This window comes from Labrus bergylta, chromosome 1 (genome assembly GCF_963930695.1).
Source record: "Labrus bergylta chromosome 1, fLabBer1.1, whole genome shotgun sequence".
Classification (NCBI taxonomy): Eukaryota; Metazoa; Chordata; class Actinopteri; order Labriformes; family Labridae; genus Labrus; species Labrus bergylta.
Window position 1 is genome coordinate 29,774,579 of NC_089195.1, and position 17,048 is coordinate 29,791,626.

Consider the following 17,048-nt stretch of genomic DNA (forward strand, 5'->3'; position numbering starts at 1 on the left):
TTGATTCACTGACGACAGCAGAGACCATAAACTGTATGAAACATGGACGTTAGTTTATGAACAGGTGATTTTAGGCCAAACGATGGTCACCATATTGGAAATTCTATTTCCACCTAAACTTTAAATAAATCTAGCGCCAGGAGAAAAAGTTGGAGTTGAGATGGGCCTTTAGCCTCCTTCAGTCGTCTTAACCGCACCCCAAAATATGAATAACTCAGGGTTCATGTAAAAAAAGGATGAAAAAGAAAAAATGCCAACCTCTGCACAGTTTGGCCCACTAAAAATTAAGTTTTAGTTACTGAGTTATTTTATTAACCAGGGTGTAAACATGTTTATTTTTATTATATATATTTTTTGGAGTCTGCCTCTCGTGGACACTTGATGAACTGCAGTTTCTTTTGCACTTGTGCATCGGTTTAATTTTTCAACACCGAAAGATACGGTTTGTCAAAGACACTTCAAGGTTGAACTTAGCCAACAACAAGCCTTGAACCACATTACTTTAGTCCATCATTGACCTCTGAAACACAGCTGTGAGAAAACAAAGTCATTGGCAAAGATAATTTTGAAATCTGACCCAAAAAATGAACCCACAAACTAAACAATAGTACGTTTAAATATTTTAGACACCAACTTAATAATCTGTGATCGCCTTTAGGGAAGGATTTTTGTTACTTATGCTGATGTGCACACACAGAAAAACACCCGGATAAGAAGTCGGCTCCAGCATCACCAGCTGTCTGATTAGTGGGTTCATTCAGAGGCCCTCAAACAGGAAAGTCAGGAGACAAAAGTCTTGCTGGGAGCTCTAACGTCATTGTAAACTCCTGTCAACTTAGGAATCTTTAAAAAAAAAAAAAAAAAAAAAAGCCAAAATGTTCGTACAAAATTGGCAGAAAATGTGTAAAATATTTTATATTTTTCTGAAGGTTGTAAGACAATTACCTGAGAGGACTTATCATTTCAAACACAATTCTTATTTCACCTGTATTTTTATAGATTTTTTTTGTCTCAGGTTCTGCTCTAGTTGCTATTTCTGTGTGTACTGTACATGCACTCAAACAGAGCCACACCTTTGTCCAGACATGTCTTTCTCTCGAGCCGTGGAGGAGTTCCTGGAAAGAGCTGCATGTCTGTGTTTTAAATACTGTGTACAGTGAACTTCCATATGCTTGAAACCCAATATTGGCGTTCAAAGTGACTGACATGTTTGGACAGGAGGTGGTACAATCTACACCATCCACAATCCTCATCAGTCACATGACACCTGACACATGAAGGCAAACGCGTGAGAAAAAAAAACCAAAACAACAACACTGGCTTCTGATGTGCTCAAAGGATATGAAATGTATTTTTAAAGTACAGAATTACAATAATTAAAACAAAATGTGCAATGAGAGTCTGGAGTAAAAGCAACATTTCTTTACAGTGTAAATCAACAGATTTGTGAACACGCACACAGCAACACAAAAAGACGTTAACATGGAAACACACCAAGCAGGAGCTCGGCCCGACGGAGCTCAGTGTGATGAATACAGTAAATGACTCGTAGCTGACAGATTGTCTCCACAGCAGAGGTTTCCTGTGTGAAGTTTCAGACATTAAGTTTCTTTCTGTTCTTATTCAAAGTAACTGATCTGTGGGGATGTGCACTACAAGGGCACAGCTTTTTCTGGTGAACTGACATTCATTTCAACTTTCTACAAGCATGGACCGAACTGGAAGGTGGTGATGGTGTTGTGTTTTTTCTGCCTTCAACATACTGTAGCTACATAAGGTTGAGACCGGTTAGGATAAGGTTACAAACTTTGGAATACTGAAGAGAATCAGAAATAGTTCCCCTCTGCTCTTTGAATATAAGCACCAAGATCTAATATCATTTATCATTGTCATATTCAACTTCTACCAGATGAACAAAATGAAACTTTGTCTCTTCTTCATCTGTCCCTTTAGCTCGCTTCTCTTTTTTTTTATTTCTTTGGACATTGAATTCCAATCTTTCATTGAATCTTTCGATTACTTTCATTGTTACATGTGCGGGTGTTCAATGACACGGTATTTTTGCGAGCTTGTTTGGTAACAAGGAGGACATTCTTTGGCTTTTCTTTTTGCCGTGTTGCAACTAAAACACACACATTGGAGACATTCACAGACAAACGGACATTCCAGGTGCAAATGTAACTGTAGTTTGGACAGTAGAGACCCGATGGGACAGTGCTATCTTTGGGGATTGTTGGTCAGATAATAAGGTTCATTTCTTTTTTTTTTTCTTTTTTTTTTTTTTTTAAGAGAGCTGATATAGCACTCGTGTCGTTTTGGGATAATATTACAGTTTCTATCCTTCATTTCTACTTTCTCTTTAACCTCATCCCCATTTTTGTTCTATTTCTTCTCTACTCTCTATTAGGTCCAACTTCCTCAGAGTTTCCTCTTTTTTTATTAAAACATTCACAAGCTAGAAACAGGATAAAGGTGGAGGTAAAGAGTCGTCTCAACATCTCCCTCAACCTTCTCCTCCTCAGCACCTCCACATCTCCACACCCGGCTCCTCCTCCGCTCAACCTAACCATTTGGAAAAGTATGAGGTGCGGTTATGAGCCCTCTGGAAGAGCCAGAGGGTGATGGTGAGGGAGAGAGTCCACAGTTCTGTTTCCCAGCCCCTCCACATTCTCTGTGGTTGTGTGTCTTTCAGAGGGTGAGGGGAGTGTGTGTCCATCGGGGTTGTTGTGAATGCCGAGGCTGGTGAGCAGGTCCTGTAAGCGTGTGACGGTGCTCGCGAGCTGCTTCTTCTCCTCTTGCAGGGCAGAAACCTGCTCCTTCAGGCGGCCCTCTGACTGTACGAGAGACTCCAAGCGGCTCTCCAAGCTGCAGACACAAGCGTGAGACACCTGATGGGGGGGGGGGGGAAATGGTTAAAACAAGAAACATAGAGTGCAAGAGAAGGTGACACTGTGTATCCATGGGAGTCTGTGTGTACCTGCAGCTCCTCGAGCAGGTCAAGGTTCTGCTGTCGGAGGCTCTGATTGGTCCTCTCCAGCTGCGCAGCTCTCTGGTGTTGGTTGAGGGTGGGGGGCGTGTCCAGCATCTCATCCTGCAGGACGTGATACTCCACCTCGTAGGCCTGCAGCTGCTTGGACACATCCATCTCACACACCTGTGGAGAAAACACAAGACGTTTTCACAATGTCAGGAAACATATTTATCATATATGTTTCCTGACATATCATAATCATATTTTTATATGATCATTTTCAACTTCCTGGGTATCAGAATCATCTAAGTTTCTGTTTCTAGTCCGAGTTTAATTGTCCACATGCGTTTAGCAGGATTTGATTGTAAGCAGGGAAACATTCTGTGTAGGGAGCAGCTCAGGTACGACGGATCAGCATTTATGCAATATTTGATCTGCTCAGCAGTCATTTAACGACTAGGCTTTTATCAAACTTTAAACAGGCATTAGCATGCAAACGCATAAGCAATCAAATCCTTGGTGTGTTCTTTACGTAGGAAGAAGGAAGAAAGACGAGTTCTCATTCTGATGCCGCCGTGCCTGCAGTGTCTACATGTACCAGGAAGCAATGCGTGTGACCAGCACAGATTGCTATTGTTCTTGCTCTTAAAAATTAATCAAGTGGAGCCCAAGACAAACTTCCTTCAGGGAACATTAAAGTGCATCATATTCCATCCCATCTTATCGCATCGATCTTATCGTATCTATGTACATAAGAGCACCTTTATAGTCTCGCTTTTTTCATTAGGGGAAAAATGTTAAAGACTATTTTTCATAAGGAAAAGAAAAAACTGATTTTAATCTGAGTTAAAAATGATTTTTACAACTTTATTTGCCAAACTGAGCGGACCAGAAATATCAGTACAGATTCCTTGTTGCTACAGACGACCAAAACATTAGAATCAATCAGACTGTAAGATCTAGGTAAAAATATCAGAATTTCATTTGTTAGTTTCTCTTTTTTTTTTTTAAACTTCCTACTAACAATGACAGAGACGTGAGAAGCTCCCCTCAGATCTCTACAGTCTAACTGATTGAGTACAGTGTTATCATTACTGATAGGAGAGATGACCTGAGCGAGAACAGAACGTCAACGTCACAAATGACTCACATTTAACAGGTTTTTGTTCCCATCTTACTACAAACCAGAAAGTAAACAGTGGATACTTGTTTTGCACTTGAGGCTCCAAACATCCTGCAGGGACACTCCCTGATTCTTCCTTTTTTTGTGTGTGTGTGTGTGGTGAAACTTTGAGTCACACCTCAGTGAACATATAGACACCCTGACGTGGATAAGTGGCGCTTGAGGGAAAGTACCGGCAAGCTACAGCATGAGTCAATGAACCCTTTGCCATTTCTGTCAAATTACAAGGTAAATGCATAGCTGCTAAACTACAGCGTGGCTTGATGACATCTCTCTACTCTACATGGGGTTGACTCATCACTTATGTCAAATGTCATTTTATATGACTCCTACATTTTTTTTTTTCATATAATGGATCCACTTTTTCTGAAACAAAGGTGAAGGTGATGTAACGACTTCTCTGACGCTCCACCTGCCGCTTCAACAGTGCACAGAGGAGAGGGTGTGGTTCAAATCATTATCATTGTGTTTTATTTGTCGTGTCATGAAGCTATAACTACTTTGTCTCTTTATTGTCGTCATGAGTCATAAAGTCAGATCTCATGATGAAACCTTTAAGTCACAACAACAACAACAATCTGACAGGCACCGTGTGGTGATCTCATCTGGACGCTGATCCAACGGTTACATAACCTAAAACCTTATCAGTCAACCTATAACAGGGTTGAGCGATACTGTATGTTGGTGTTGGGAAAGTCTGGTGATTTTCCACACTCATTTATTGTGAATATACACCCCTTCACATAACCCAAACCAACAGTAATTCTATTAACATCTGTTTGATTTTTAAAGCCTTTTGTTTGTTATTCCACCTCTGTCCTCCATTTGTGTCCAAAAACTAATCAAAATCTCAAACTCTTCAGGACAGCTGCCCCTGAACGCTTCTTCACATATCTCCCTCTCAGGGTTCTTTCCCTGATGGAAGTCAAAGAGTCCTACACTTTGATGACAGTTTTTATGCCCTTATATAAATGCTTTTGTGTGATTGGACGTCTTCACAGTATCAGGGAACAAGTGGTAAAGAACATACTGACGAGAAGTAAAGCGTACGAAGCAGTTTCTTTACATGGATCGAGATCACACTGGTCGCTCACCGGTCCTGTGATATACTGAATGTCAAAGAGCTCAAATTTTCCTGAATATTTCCTGCTATATTCGCGCATCTTTTCTTCTCCACTTCACTGATATTTGACTAGGTGTTTGGTTGTAGTGATGATATCCCTTTGTTAATGTATCTGTGCTTTTTTATAACGATATGGATCTATGGGTCTGACATACAGTATAAAGTGAAGTCGTAAAGTATGAAGAGCACTTCTACAGTAAATCACTGTACTGAGTCTGTCTTCATTCTTTGGCTGAAAATAGTTTACCTATAAATGTTTTACTCCTGTAAAACAAACATTTAAAGATTAGTATGCAGCTGATTCAGGAAACTTTCATATCCATAAACAGGTTTACTGGAGTAGAAAAACATGGAGCTTGATCTGAATACCTCCTAAAGGCTGGAGAGTTTGTAAGTATTAGATTTGTTTCCCTTGATTTATAAAGTCATTACAGACCTTTTCTGATCATTTCTCAGCAAATATAACCTTTTCTATTCTCACCTTAAACATATCGAAAATAAGACGAATTACTATCAACAATAAATACTCTTGAGTGAGCAAAACAGCGACAGACAGATGAGTCACTCTGTATTGTTTTCCAGTTTCCAGTCATTAAAGTGACGTCATACTGACGGCTTGTTGTTCTAACCTGGTTGATGGTTTTCTCCATCTGCACCAGGCCCAGGTTTGGCAGCGTGGTCTTGATGAAGTCCACTATAGACTCCAGGTTCTCATGTTGCAGGATCAGAGGTTTGTGGCTCCCAAGCAGGCTCATGGCCACCTTAAAGATGACCTCTGACCCCTGAAGGAACAACATATCTGACAGAATAAGACAGAGAAACAATGAGAACGGGGGGTGAGACGTTACTTAAAATGAATAGTGACAGGCGCTCACAAACAGCTTACCCGGATGATTGGTGACTGAAAGACTTTGGTAAATGATAGATGCTTTGACGTCAACAGAAAGGTTAAAGCAAACATAAATAAAGGCCAGGGTGAATATGCAGAGTAGGTGTGTGTATTTGTGTGCGTGCTGTGAATGCATCAGGGTGGAGTAAGGGTGAGGCAGGATTGCATACGATCATACAACAGATTAAGGAAAAAGAGTAGAGGTGTGACATGAAAGACTCAAGATAGCTACCATGACGCCTTCTCAATGTAACACACGCACGCACACACGCACATGCTCGGATGAACACGAGGAGCCCGTGAGTCTGGCTCACTGACTGAGCACTGTGTAGGAAATTAGGCATGAAAACAACAGTAAGGAAGGAATGAAGAAAAAGAAAAGTTAGGACATGAACAGAGAAAGACGTAGATGAGGAGGTTGTGGGTGTGATGATATTTACACAACTTGTGAAAAGGTCACGACAGATAAAAACATCAGCGTGTAACTGACTCACTATGGGAGATTTTATTTCGGAGAAACATCCGTCTAGATTTAAATAATGTGTGATTTTAATAAAGCTTCAGCCTTTCTTCTTTGACCCACTGCCAAACTGCAAAGATTTTCTCGTTTGAATTTTGTTTAATTTCCTCAAAATTTGCAAAAATAAAAGTTGACTCATTTTCCACCTTTCCTTCCCACTCCCCGTCATTCACATTTAAGATCTGATTGAAAAGTAATCTGAGGAGTGGAGACCATCTAAAGATCTACATGTACCACCATCCTGTTCTCTCCTTACATCGTACAATCCAACCTAACTAGAGTGTGCTCTCTGAGTCCAGACACACAGGAGGAGCTCTCAAAGCTTACCGAAGACTCTGGCCACAAAGCCGAGGGGGAAGTGTGAGGCGAAGGCAGTGAGGAACCAAGGGGTGGCATACAGGCTGGGCCCGATCTCCTGCTGCTCCAGGTGGGTGTGAAGATCCCTGTGGTAGTCATGGAGCAGCCGGGACAGCTGGTACATCTGAATCTGACATGAACATCAAAAGCACACAATGTGAACTTGGGAGAAGGTGGCTCCGTGTACAATACTACCTACACGTGTACAGGACAAGATCAGCAATATGAGATATCACCTTCACAGGTGTCTGACAGGAGCTTTAATGAAGGCATAGTTATACAGATGTGAAGACACACCAGAGCTACAGCAGCTACTGAAATGGAGAAGTCATTGTCAATAGAAATCCTTTGTTTTCTTCAAAAAGACCAGTTACAGTAAGATGTAGACAGTTTCAGAAATAACCCAGCAGGTCTTTAAAAACGTTCTAGTGGCCAGGATCATGACTCTCTAAAAGGGTAGTGAACTTGATTTGTGCAAGTTGCATTGGTAACAGAGAAAAGAAAAGAAAGAATGGCCGTATACAGTCATGATACAGTCTGATCAGTCTTTGGTTACAGTCGTTCTATTTCAGGGTGAAATCTAATGCTCAGAGCTGAATTCCCACGCAAACCAGGTTTCAACTAAAACCCATGATCTGCTACTGTTTCATTATATAATATGGAAATGAGAGCCAATTGATGTCAAGGTGACGAGATCACGAGGAATAAGAAGAGTCATCTTTCATATGAAAAGTGTGACATGAATAGACTGAGTGTTTTTATATGCTCATTAATCATAGTGATGTAATTCATGAATGAAAAGGGTGTGAGAAGAAGAGAAATGATCTACATGATGAGTCTGTTTGCTACAGTAACTGTGGGACAAAGACACTCATGTGCACATGTTACCTGCAGGATTATCATGTCAGGCCTGTACTGTTTGCGGAGCCCGACGTCGAACATGAGAAACTTGAGCATGTAGAAGGCGTCCTCCTCCTCCATGTGTAACAGCAGCACTCCTGCAATGAAGGACAGGCCCTGGCAGTAGCCCACCTACAATAAAAACAACAACAGACTCAACGTCTACACAGGCGAGGGGGAGGGGGGCAGGGGGAGAAAGCTGAAGGCAGATCACAACTCAGTTCATCAGGTGAAGGGGATTTAGAGACTACAAAAGAAAAGTGAAAGACAGCCAGAGAGGATACTAAAAAGAAGAATTGGATAATACCTCGGGGTCCAGAAGGGAGTATGCCTTGAGTAGATTATACAGAGACAGCTGCCCTGCACCCAGCTGGGCTTGGAAATATGGATGAGTGGGAAAAGTGCGACCTAGGAAGGAAAAGAGAGCAGACACGATCCTTATTGCAAAACATCTGCGCTGTTTACATTTGGCAGGAATTCCTCTGCCAGACGCAGTGTCTAGATGATGTCTGCTATAGACCTGATATTCATCTAAAAGAGGGCAGCTCTTTAATAGATGTGATTTACTACATTCTGTCTGATGACACTAATAAAAAAAAAGAACTCTGAAGGATCCATAAGACACCGGGGTCTGTAGGTGTGCGCCACTTGTTTGAACAAAGCAGCTTCTCTTTGCCTTAAGGATGAGAGCCTCTACACTTATCTGTTGATGTTAGAAGAGAAGAGTACATGTGCATGTGCCAACCTATTCCAAGTTGTCATGTTCACAAACATGTTTTCTCTCTCTCTCTCTCTCTCTCTCTCTCAGTAGCTGAACATGTAAAGCAGGACAGGACGTGCACCTTTCAAACATGACAACATAATGACCGTGCATCTGTGTGGGAGCATTCTTACATTGGACAGGTGGGTAATTGCCAGTTGTGTGTGTGTGTGTGTGTGTGTTTTTGGACTGAGGACTCCTTGACTTACAGTGTGTGACAGAGAGGCTTTGGAGAAGACAATGACGACGGTGTGAGTGTATATTTCTGGAATGTGCTGGAGGGGCTTTATGTTTGTGAACATAATGCCACGGACTCCCTCCCCCGCCTCGAGGTAAGATCAGTGTGTGTCTGTGACTGCGAGGTGTGGGAGGGCCGTGCTTCACAACCCCCCAAACCTCAGAAAATCTACACCTCCTTTACCTAACATTTGTTTACTGCGAGATTGAAATAACAGTCTTGAGTTTCTGTGCGTTCCCACCTGCACACTTCTTGTCCGCTTTAGTAGCTTACGCACCGTGTTTTCATCCTACAGCACATAACACCTTTACATCGGAACACGCCACTGTGCACGCCGTTTCTTCTGTCCCCACCCTTCATGATGTAGAGTGAATAACACGGACAGATGAAAGACAGGGGGGTGAACAGTAGAGTCAGAGGAGGTTAGCTGCTGCAGGGATAGATGTGTGGGTGGATGTGTATGACTTCTATGTATGTGGGTGTGAAATGGGTGGGGTGCTTTGTGTGTGTGTGTGTGTGTGTGTGGTCAAAAAATTTGTTTTGAGACCTGTTATCACTGTTTTAATGTGTTTTGATCCTCCACAAAGAGAATTTAGAACGATCTGAGAAATGTGTGTGTGTGTGTGTGTGTGTGTGTGTGTGTGTGTGTGTGTGTGTGTGTGTGTGTGTGTGTGTGTGTGTGTGTGTGTGAGAGAGAGAATTACCCAGATCTATGAGGATGGCGTGTTGCTGTGATGTGAGCTGTTTCAGCAGCTCTTTGTACGGAGTGTGATTGGCGGGCGGTCGGGAGGGGACCGTCTGCCGGAGCAGGTACTGTTCAGAGAGAAACTTCCAGATCTCGCCGCGATGCTGCCGTGGGACACCTGCGTGAAATGACAGAGATGATAAGAGAAGGAGTAGGGTGTGACTGAGTAGGATGAGGTGGTTCAAAGGTGCGATGACATGTTAATCTACTTTAACTGTCAGTTCAGGTGCATTCCTTGTAAAAGGTCGATTTCTATCAGTTGTATGCAAATGATCTGTGAAGTATGCAAAGCGTAAGGAGTTGTGACGTTGGGACATTGTGGTCATTGTTGAGGAGCTGAAGACACCGTAAAGAGGCTGAACCTCATGTCAGACCAGTAATTACTCTGAGTGAGTGCCGGACATACTGTCCTTTATGACCTTACTGAGTTAAAGCCTTTAAACTGTCGAAGGGGGAAAAAGCTCACAGAGCTTTGTCAAAATCTGCGCACAGCTCATCTAAACCTTTTTAATTGTCTCCGTGACAGCTTTACAAGAGGTCACATCTTTTTGTTGTGCAAAACTTCCTGGACTCCTAACTGCACGTCTGGCAACACTGCCCCAATCCAACAACACTCCTGCATGTTGGGAATTCCCTTCCTCTTAAAAAAAAAAAAAAAAAAACTGGTCCCCAAGTTGATCCCCTTTATAGCCACACAATTCTGCTTTCTATTCTTCTTGTCATTGTGTTGTTGTTTTTTTTAAATATTCCTGATCCCCTTATTTAATGCAGAGCAACTCTGATTTCCAACGACCTCAGGTTCATTTGTGCGTTCGTGCAGTTTTCACGTCAACTAAATAAAGTTAAGAAACTGTAAATGTATAAATAATCAGAGTACTTCATAGTTTCATGTGATTCATGATACATAATCATTTCTTCTTTAATAAGAGGGGCAATATAGAAACAGGCTTTATAGTAATAATAAATCAGTATAACCGTTGAAAATATTTCTATTAAAAACAAGAAAACACCACAGACACTGTCAGCCTGTAAAGACCCCAGAAGGAGGATGTTTAAACATGCAGAACTCAAGCACTACTCATGACCCCTGCCACCATTTTTTTTTGTGACGACATGTTGCGCAAGCATCTAGTGACTGGCCTCTGTAGTTACGTCACCAAGTTCTCTCACAGAGGAGATAACTCTCGTGTCCTCTGTGCAGAACATGTTGAAACCAGAAAACGGAAAGAACAGTCAGCCAGCACAGAACCACTGATAGACAGACGGGGACATGTTGCTGAATACACACTGACTTCACCGTGTGCACTAAAGGAAAGAATAATAAATAAATAAATAAATAACACTTTTTGAAGTTCATCGAGGGAAAAGTTAGGACACAAACTGTCAGTTTCAGAGCTTTGGTCAATATTTGCTTATGCCTGGTGATTTTGCAAAAGGGACAAACATTTCAAAGAAGCACTGATACACGTATTAGTGGAAACTATAAGTACCTTGTGTAACAGCAGCATGTATAGTCTCTGGGTCAAATTTAACCCTTGCTCTCCCAGCAGTTCCCAGCATCTTCTCCCAGACCAGAGTGACCTCCTTCAGACACGGAGTGATTTCCTCGTAGTCCAGCTTCAGGCGCTTGTTCTGCAGGTCGCTCTCTGAGGCTACAAACACAAGATAATACACATTAATAATGTAAACAACCCCTGCATCCCTAATCTGTCCTACTGGAAACACCTGGCTAGTGTTCCTCAAATATATTTCAGCTCACCTGCACAGATGCTAGCATGTCTGTCCCTTTACAAACCCCCAGCCCTGAATGATTTCCGCTATCTTTTTTTTTTTTTTGCAATGACAAAAAACATCCACATTAACTAACTGCTGTACTCAATATAAATACTGTACACTTTTATCAGGCCTTCAAAAAACAAAACCTTCCCCTCTAGATAAATCTGAATATAAAAAGGACTTGGCCATGGGCAAACTGTAGGTTTATTTTTACAAAACCAAAAGTTAAGGAGCAACTCTAAGTCCCCTCTGTTTCTTATTTTTTTGTCTTTACCATATCCTTGGGCGCATATATATCTGGCATTAGCTGCAACATGTTGCAATATTTTCACATGTTTACCAGCTCCTAACTCACTATGCCTGTCTGCTGTTTAGGTTTGTTGAGGTCATGTTCTGTGGCTTTAGAGATTTTTTGCAGAAAAAAGCTCCTACTGCAGCAAAGAAATGGTGCGAAGCTTCCGTTGAAAGCGAGGAAAACAGTCAAGATGCGGGTCATGGGGTTGGCCCTGGACTTTGACAAACAACATATAAGCTTAGCAGAGAGAGAAAAACTGTGAATTCCGTTTTTACACATTGACACCAGTGATCAAAGAAGGTGAGGGCACACCCAGCACCCCTCATCTGTGCATTTCTTTTTGACAACACCCTTCCTCTCCCTCTCCCCTCATCTCATCTCTACACCCAGCATCCTCCTCTTCTCTTTCACTTTTTCTGCCCACAATCCACTCCTTTCTTCTCATCCAGTTCCACGTTTTTCTCATCAAAACCTCATCGCCTCAAACCCCCCCCCCCCCCCCCCCCCCGCCCCCCCGCCCCCCCCACCGCTCGATCCCTTAAGGACTTCCCCACCCTTTCCCGCTCATGTGTGGTGTCCACCCAGTGACCAGCTGCAGCCAGGCAGAGCTGGGGAGGGTGACATCATCGGTATGGGACAGGAAAGAGACAACAGCCTACTTCCTTGACCTGCATTGACACCTTTCAGGAAACATTAGGAATATTGGGGGCAGATAGCCAGGGGTGGTGGTGGTGGTGGTGGTGGTGGTGGGGGGGGGGGGTGATCTGAAATATCTGTAAAGCCCATGAGTGTTGCATGATCACCAAGGGCCCTGCAAAAGTGAATACAGCTCACACTAAACTTGAGCCTAAAAAAATACTTGGCACAAGATGAATTAAGAGCATCACAAGAGGTTTGAATACTTTACATGGAATGCTATATATCAAGGCCTGCAGCAGTCAAATACAGCAAAGTAGCGGGAGTGACCTGGAATGTGCTTTTTGTATAACAGAGGAGGAAAAGTTGGATGGCTCAGTAGCTGACACACCCAGAGTAAGAATAGATGCTGCGGCTCTGCTGTCGTTCTTATCAGCCGTCTCTGCACACGCACAGTCTCGTCCAGCACGACGACTCGCTGGCTGCAGCCCAGTCAGCACTCATTCTCTCCCCTCTCCTAACCTCCCGCTGCTCTCCATTTCTCTTTCTGTCGCCGGAACACTCCGCCCATGATAACACACAGGATAGGATACCCCACCCTTGAGCAGACAAAGATACGCTCACACACTTTTTCCACAGTTGACCCATAAAGCAGACAGCGGTGAGACAGATAAATAAAAGAATAGAGGATAGGGATTCGATCTCCACCCAGACAAATAACGGACAGAAAGGTGGAGCTCACCCTGTGGGAGAAATAAAACACAATAAAACTATAGACGCCCAAGTCAGTTGCACCACATTGAAGGCTTGTTTGTAAGTGTGTACAGTGTGAGCCCACTAAATGTCGCTGCCCTGGCTTGTTTGTCTTACATCAATATGACCCAAATTCTCTTCATGACACTCTGCCATGTACAATGCAGAGGCAATAATGTCTACCTGGCGTGACGGATGAAGTATTGTGTGTTAATTAATAGTTAGGATACTGAGCAGGTAATTAGGGGTGTGGTGCACTGCTAGGTGTGTGTTGATATGTGGCCAACTGGGTCAGAAAAGAGGCGGTGCACTTGGCACACCCTTAATTATGATCTACCAGTAAACGCACACGCATGCACACTCACTCATATATATTATATAACCTGTTTATTAACGGAGGGTCTAAATACACCTGGAAAGGCATGATGCCAGGATGGATTCAAGAAAGATTTGTTTGTTTGCTTTTGAGCTTCAAGAGAAATTGACTGATCATGTCAGTCAACAGCATCAGTGTGTGAATGATGCCAACGCTGCTCAGTGAAACGATGTTGGCTGCTGTTCGTGTCTTCACACATTACAAATTAAATTCTACTCTGCAGGACCAGACAGCCATATTGTGATTTATTTATATTGCAAGTGTCTGACAGTTGCAGGGAACAACAATAAGTATCTTAACTCCCACAGCCTGTTGTAGTCTGTAGTTGTGCACCCATTATTCCCAAACTCTATCATGCAGTGATGTGTTCGGTCCGATAACTGAAGATGTAGTCACCAAATGCACGCTCCCCACATGTTAGACTAACCCACACCACAGAATACCCAGTGCAAAGATACACACCCATCTGCTAAATGAACGCTGTGTGCATGTTATGCTTTCAACATTGTGAAGGCTAATGATCACTATAGAATGATCATCATGATTGCATTGTCATTTATTTTTGGATAGTGTGCATAAAATGAAATAACAGGAAGTATATGTGTGTTTTCCCTTTCCCTAGATCCATTGAATTTACCCTGTAGTTTCTGGTTCTCTCTCTCCATCCTCTGCAGGAGGATCTGCTGCAGGATGGCCTTCCTCCACAGCTCCCTCAGCTCCTCTTTGCTCTTCTTCGTCCGCTCCTCAGGCACCACGCTTATAGACAAGTCCCCTCCTCCTCCGACTCCCACCTGGCCACGACTCGCATCTAGACAGGGATCCCCTCGCTCTGGAAGACACATTACATTTAAATACATGAGATCAGATTAACACAGCAGTACATTTACTACTTCCACAGGCTGTAAAAAAAACAACAACAGAGATGTTACCAGTGATAAAATGCTATAGAAAAGGATTTAAATGTCAAAATACACACACACAAATGTTTTCTTTTTTTGTCTTTTTTTTTTTTTTTTTTTTTACATGATTCAAGACACACAGCTGACAGACAAACAGTCAAGTGGCATGACAAAGAATCACTTGAATACAAATTTCTAAACATAGATGTATTTGACACAGCGGGATGCAACAAACACCCAGTAAAATAAATGTGTTTGTATGACTCCACCCCAAAGTACTGGGTGGATCCCAAACCTCAAAATACCCAATGTTGTTTAGAGGAAGGACATAACAGCCACCCAGATAGCACCACAAGTCAGTTTGATAGTGTGCACACACAGACACGCACAGACTCACTCACACCTTAGTTTGGCTCAGGTATGTAAGTTTGATGCTTATCTTTCCTCAAGACTCTTCTGAGGAAACTTAAAAAAAAATGTTAGATAACTAACCTGCGGAAGATAAATACCCTGAAACAAATAAAGACAAGACATGTACAAACTGCACGTATACACACTTACGAACACACACACCATGACAATGGTGTTCTTTGTGCTGGAAAGGCTAACATTCATGTATGCCTTTGTGTCTGCATCAGGGAGACTTTCCGAGACATGCTGAAACCAGCAGAGTCACTGTACAAACATCTTGTCTTAAGTTAGAAGAGAAGTGAGGACAAACCTGACACGTGTGACACTAAAACACACAAACACAGACACACAGGGAGACAGCTAAATCTCTGAATAGAGTCATGTATGTTTTACACAAACACAGACCGTTTCCCTGCATCAACAGAACACAACTGAAGAGTTCACTTTTAGGTGTGAAAAAATTGCACGGATGAACTCACACAAGCGCGCACACACACACACACGCTTATCCTACAATCGTTGTGAGGGTTCTTAACTAACCTCAACAATGTCATAACTCTTTTCCCCTCACCTTAAACAAACTGTATAGGATACGACTTATTCTAAAGCTAAAGCCTTGTTTTAATCAAAATAACCACGCGTGCACGTATGGCCGCATGCACGCACTCTTGCATAAAGTGGCCTGATCCACTCCCTGAGCAAACACTCCAACATAGCCATAACCAAGTCCCAGCACACACTCACACACAAAACATGTAAAGTGGGTCAACAAGGCTGGCGCTCTCCTCTGGCGCTGTCTGTGTGTGGACTGTCAACATGACCTTGGGACACCACCACAGCCTCCAAATCACACACACACACACACACACACACACACACACAAGCACACAGTCATTCAAACACACCCATGACCTCATGTGTGTGAGCAAGCACAAACACCAGAACACACCCAACACGACCAGACTTAGCTCTGCATTCAGCCACTATACAACCAATCACACTGACCTGCAAAAACACAGTTTCTCCTTCACCTCATGGAACCTGTCTGTCAAAACACTTCAGGTGCAGATTGCATTCATGGAAAGGAGACATGGTTGAGCAGAAAGGGAAACTTAAGAGCAACAATGAGAGGCCCAAAGCCCTCTAATCCCTCATGAGCTGCACATTCAGTGACAAGGAGGATGAGAAGGTCACATCAGTCCCACGTTGCATTGATTAGAACCAAATACAGATGTGAGAAGGGCGTGTGTAAAGGAGTGAAATAAAAAAATGATGGCACTCCTGCAGAAAATACACCTAACATGAAGGTTTTGTTGAAACTGCACCTGAGAGGGGTTCATTTAACAGGATGTCACCGTTTCTCATTGAACCTTAAGAATTAGAAGATTACAGAACACGGCAATCCCAGTGGTAGCTTAAAAATACAAAGAGATAACATATTGAAAATATCCTGTCAATGTTATTTGTAGAGCTGCCATTGTTAGTGTAATTCACTGGAAAAAGTGATCCGATATGTTTTTCTTACGCTTTGTTTTTCTTACATTTTGTTGTCTTACTTATTTCCTCAGCCAAAGTCAAACTGTGAACCTGAAGTCAACTTTAACTGTCGGCTGCTCACGTCAGTCCTCACAGGTTGAATAAAGAAACACAATGAAGCAGCTTAGCAGTCCAAACAACACTGGCATCACAGTACTTGTATCCAAACAGCAACCTCTGTTAGTCTTGGCGTGGCGCGGCGTGGCGTGCGTCACGGCAGGTGGATCCAACACCCCAAGCTAGAATGCGCCATTGTTTACTTTTACGGATCAACGGCACTGAATTAGGTATCTGACACTGACACTTGACCTCAGTCAACATTACATCACGACTGTACTTCCCATAACTGTATTGGTGATAATACTAATACCAAAAATCTGTTGGTTTCTGGTCGGTGTCGTGATTGTTGTGTGAAGGGCCGGCCAAATTAACCTGCAGCTTACACGGACACAAGCAGGCACGAACGATGCTGCCAGGGCTGTTGCTTCTTTACTGGCCAAAAGAGATAAACAATGTGACGATAAGTAAAAAAAAGTTTCTGACAATCATGACGACACATGACGAAGGCTACAAACTCTCACCGACTCTTACTCAAAGAACGCTAAAGCTATCTCAACTAGGACAAGATAAACTATAATCTTAATGATTGTTGCTTTAAAATGAACACACAAATCATCAAT

At 42.6% G+C, this 17,048-nt stretch overlaps 1 protein-coding gene across 4 annotated transcripts in view; it reads right to left on the reverse strand.

The window, feature by feature from the left end:
* Positions 1-1,321: 1,321 nt before the first annotated feature.
* tbc1d1 (TBC1 (tre-2/USP6, BUB2, cdc16) domain family, member 1) overlaps positions 1,322-17,048 on the reverse strand; it is a 47,366-nt gene continuing 31,639 nt past the window's right edge. For all 4 annotated transcript variants that reach the window (XM_065958835.1, XM_020641869.3, XM_065958840.1 and 1 more), the window contains 9 exons: positions 14,160-14,351; positions 11,177-11,338; positions 9,646-9,804; positions 8,251-8,351; positions 7,932-8,075; positions 7,014-7,173; positions 5,907-6,076; positions 2,978-3,154; positions 1,322-2,888 (listed from right to left, as the gene is read on the reverse strand). In XM_065958835.1, the coding sequence (XP_065814907.1) occupies positions 2,592-2,888; positions 2,978-3,154; positions 5,907-6,076; positions 7,014-7,173; positions 7,932-8,075; positions 8,251-8,351; positions 9,646-9,804; positions 11,177-11,338; positions 14,160-14,351 (1,562 nt within the window). In that variant the 3' untranslated portion in view covers positions 1,322-2,591. The remainder of the gene's footprint in view (positions 2,889-2,977; positions 3,155-5,906; positions 6,077-7,013; positions 7,174-7,931; positions 8,076-8,250; positions 8,352-9,645; positions 9,805-11,176; positions 11,339-14,159; positions 14,352-17,048) is intronic.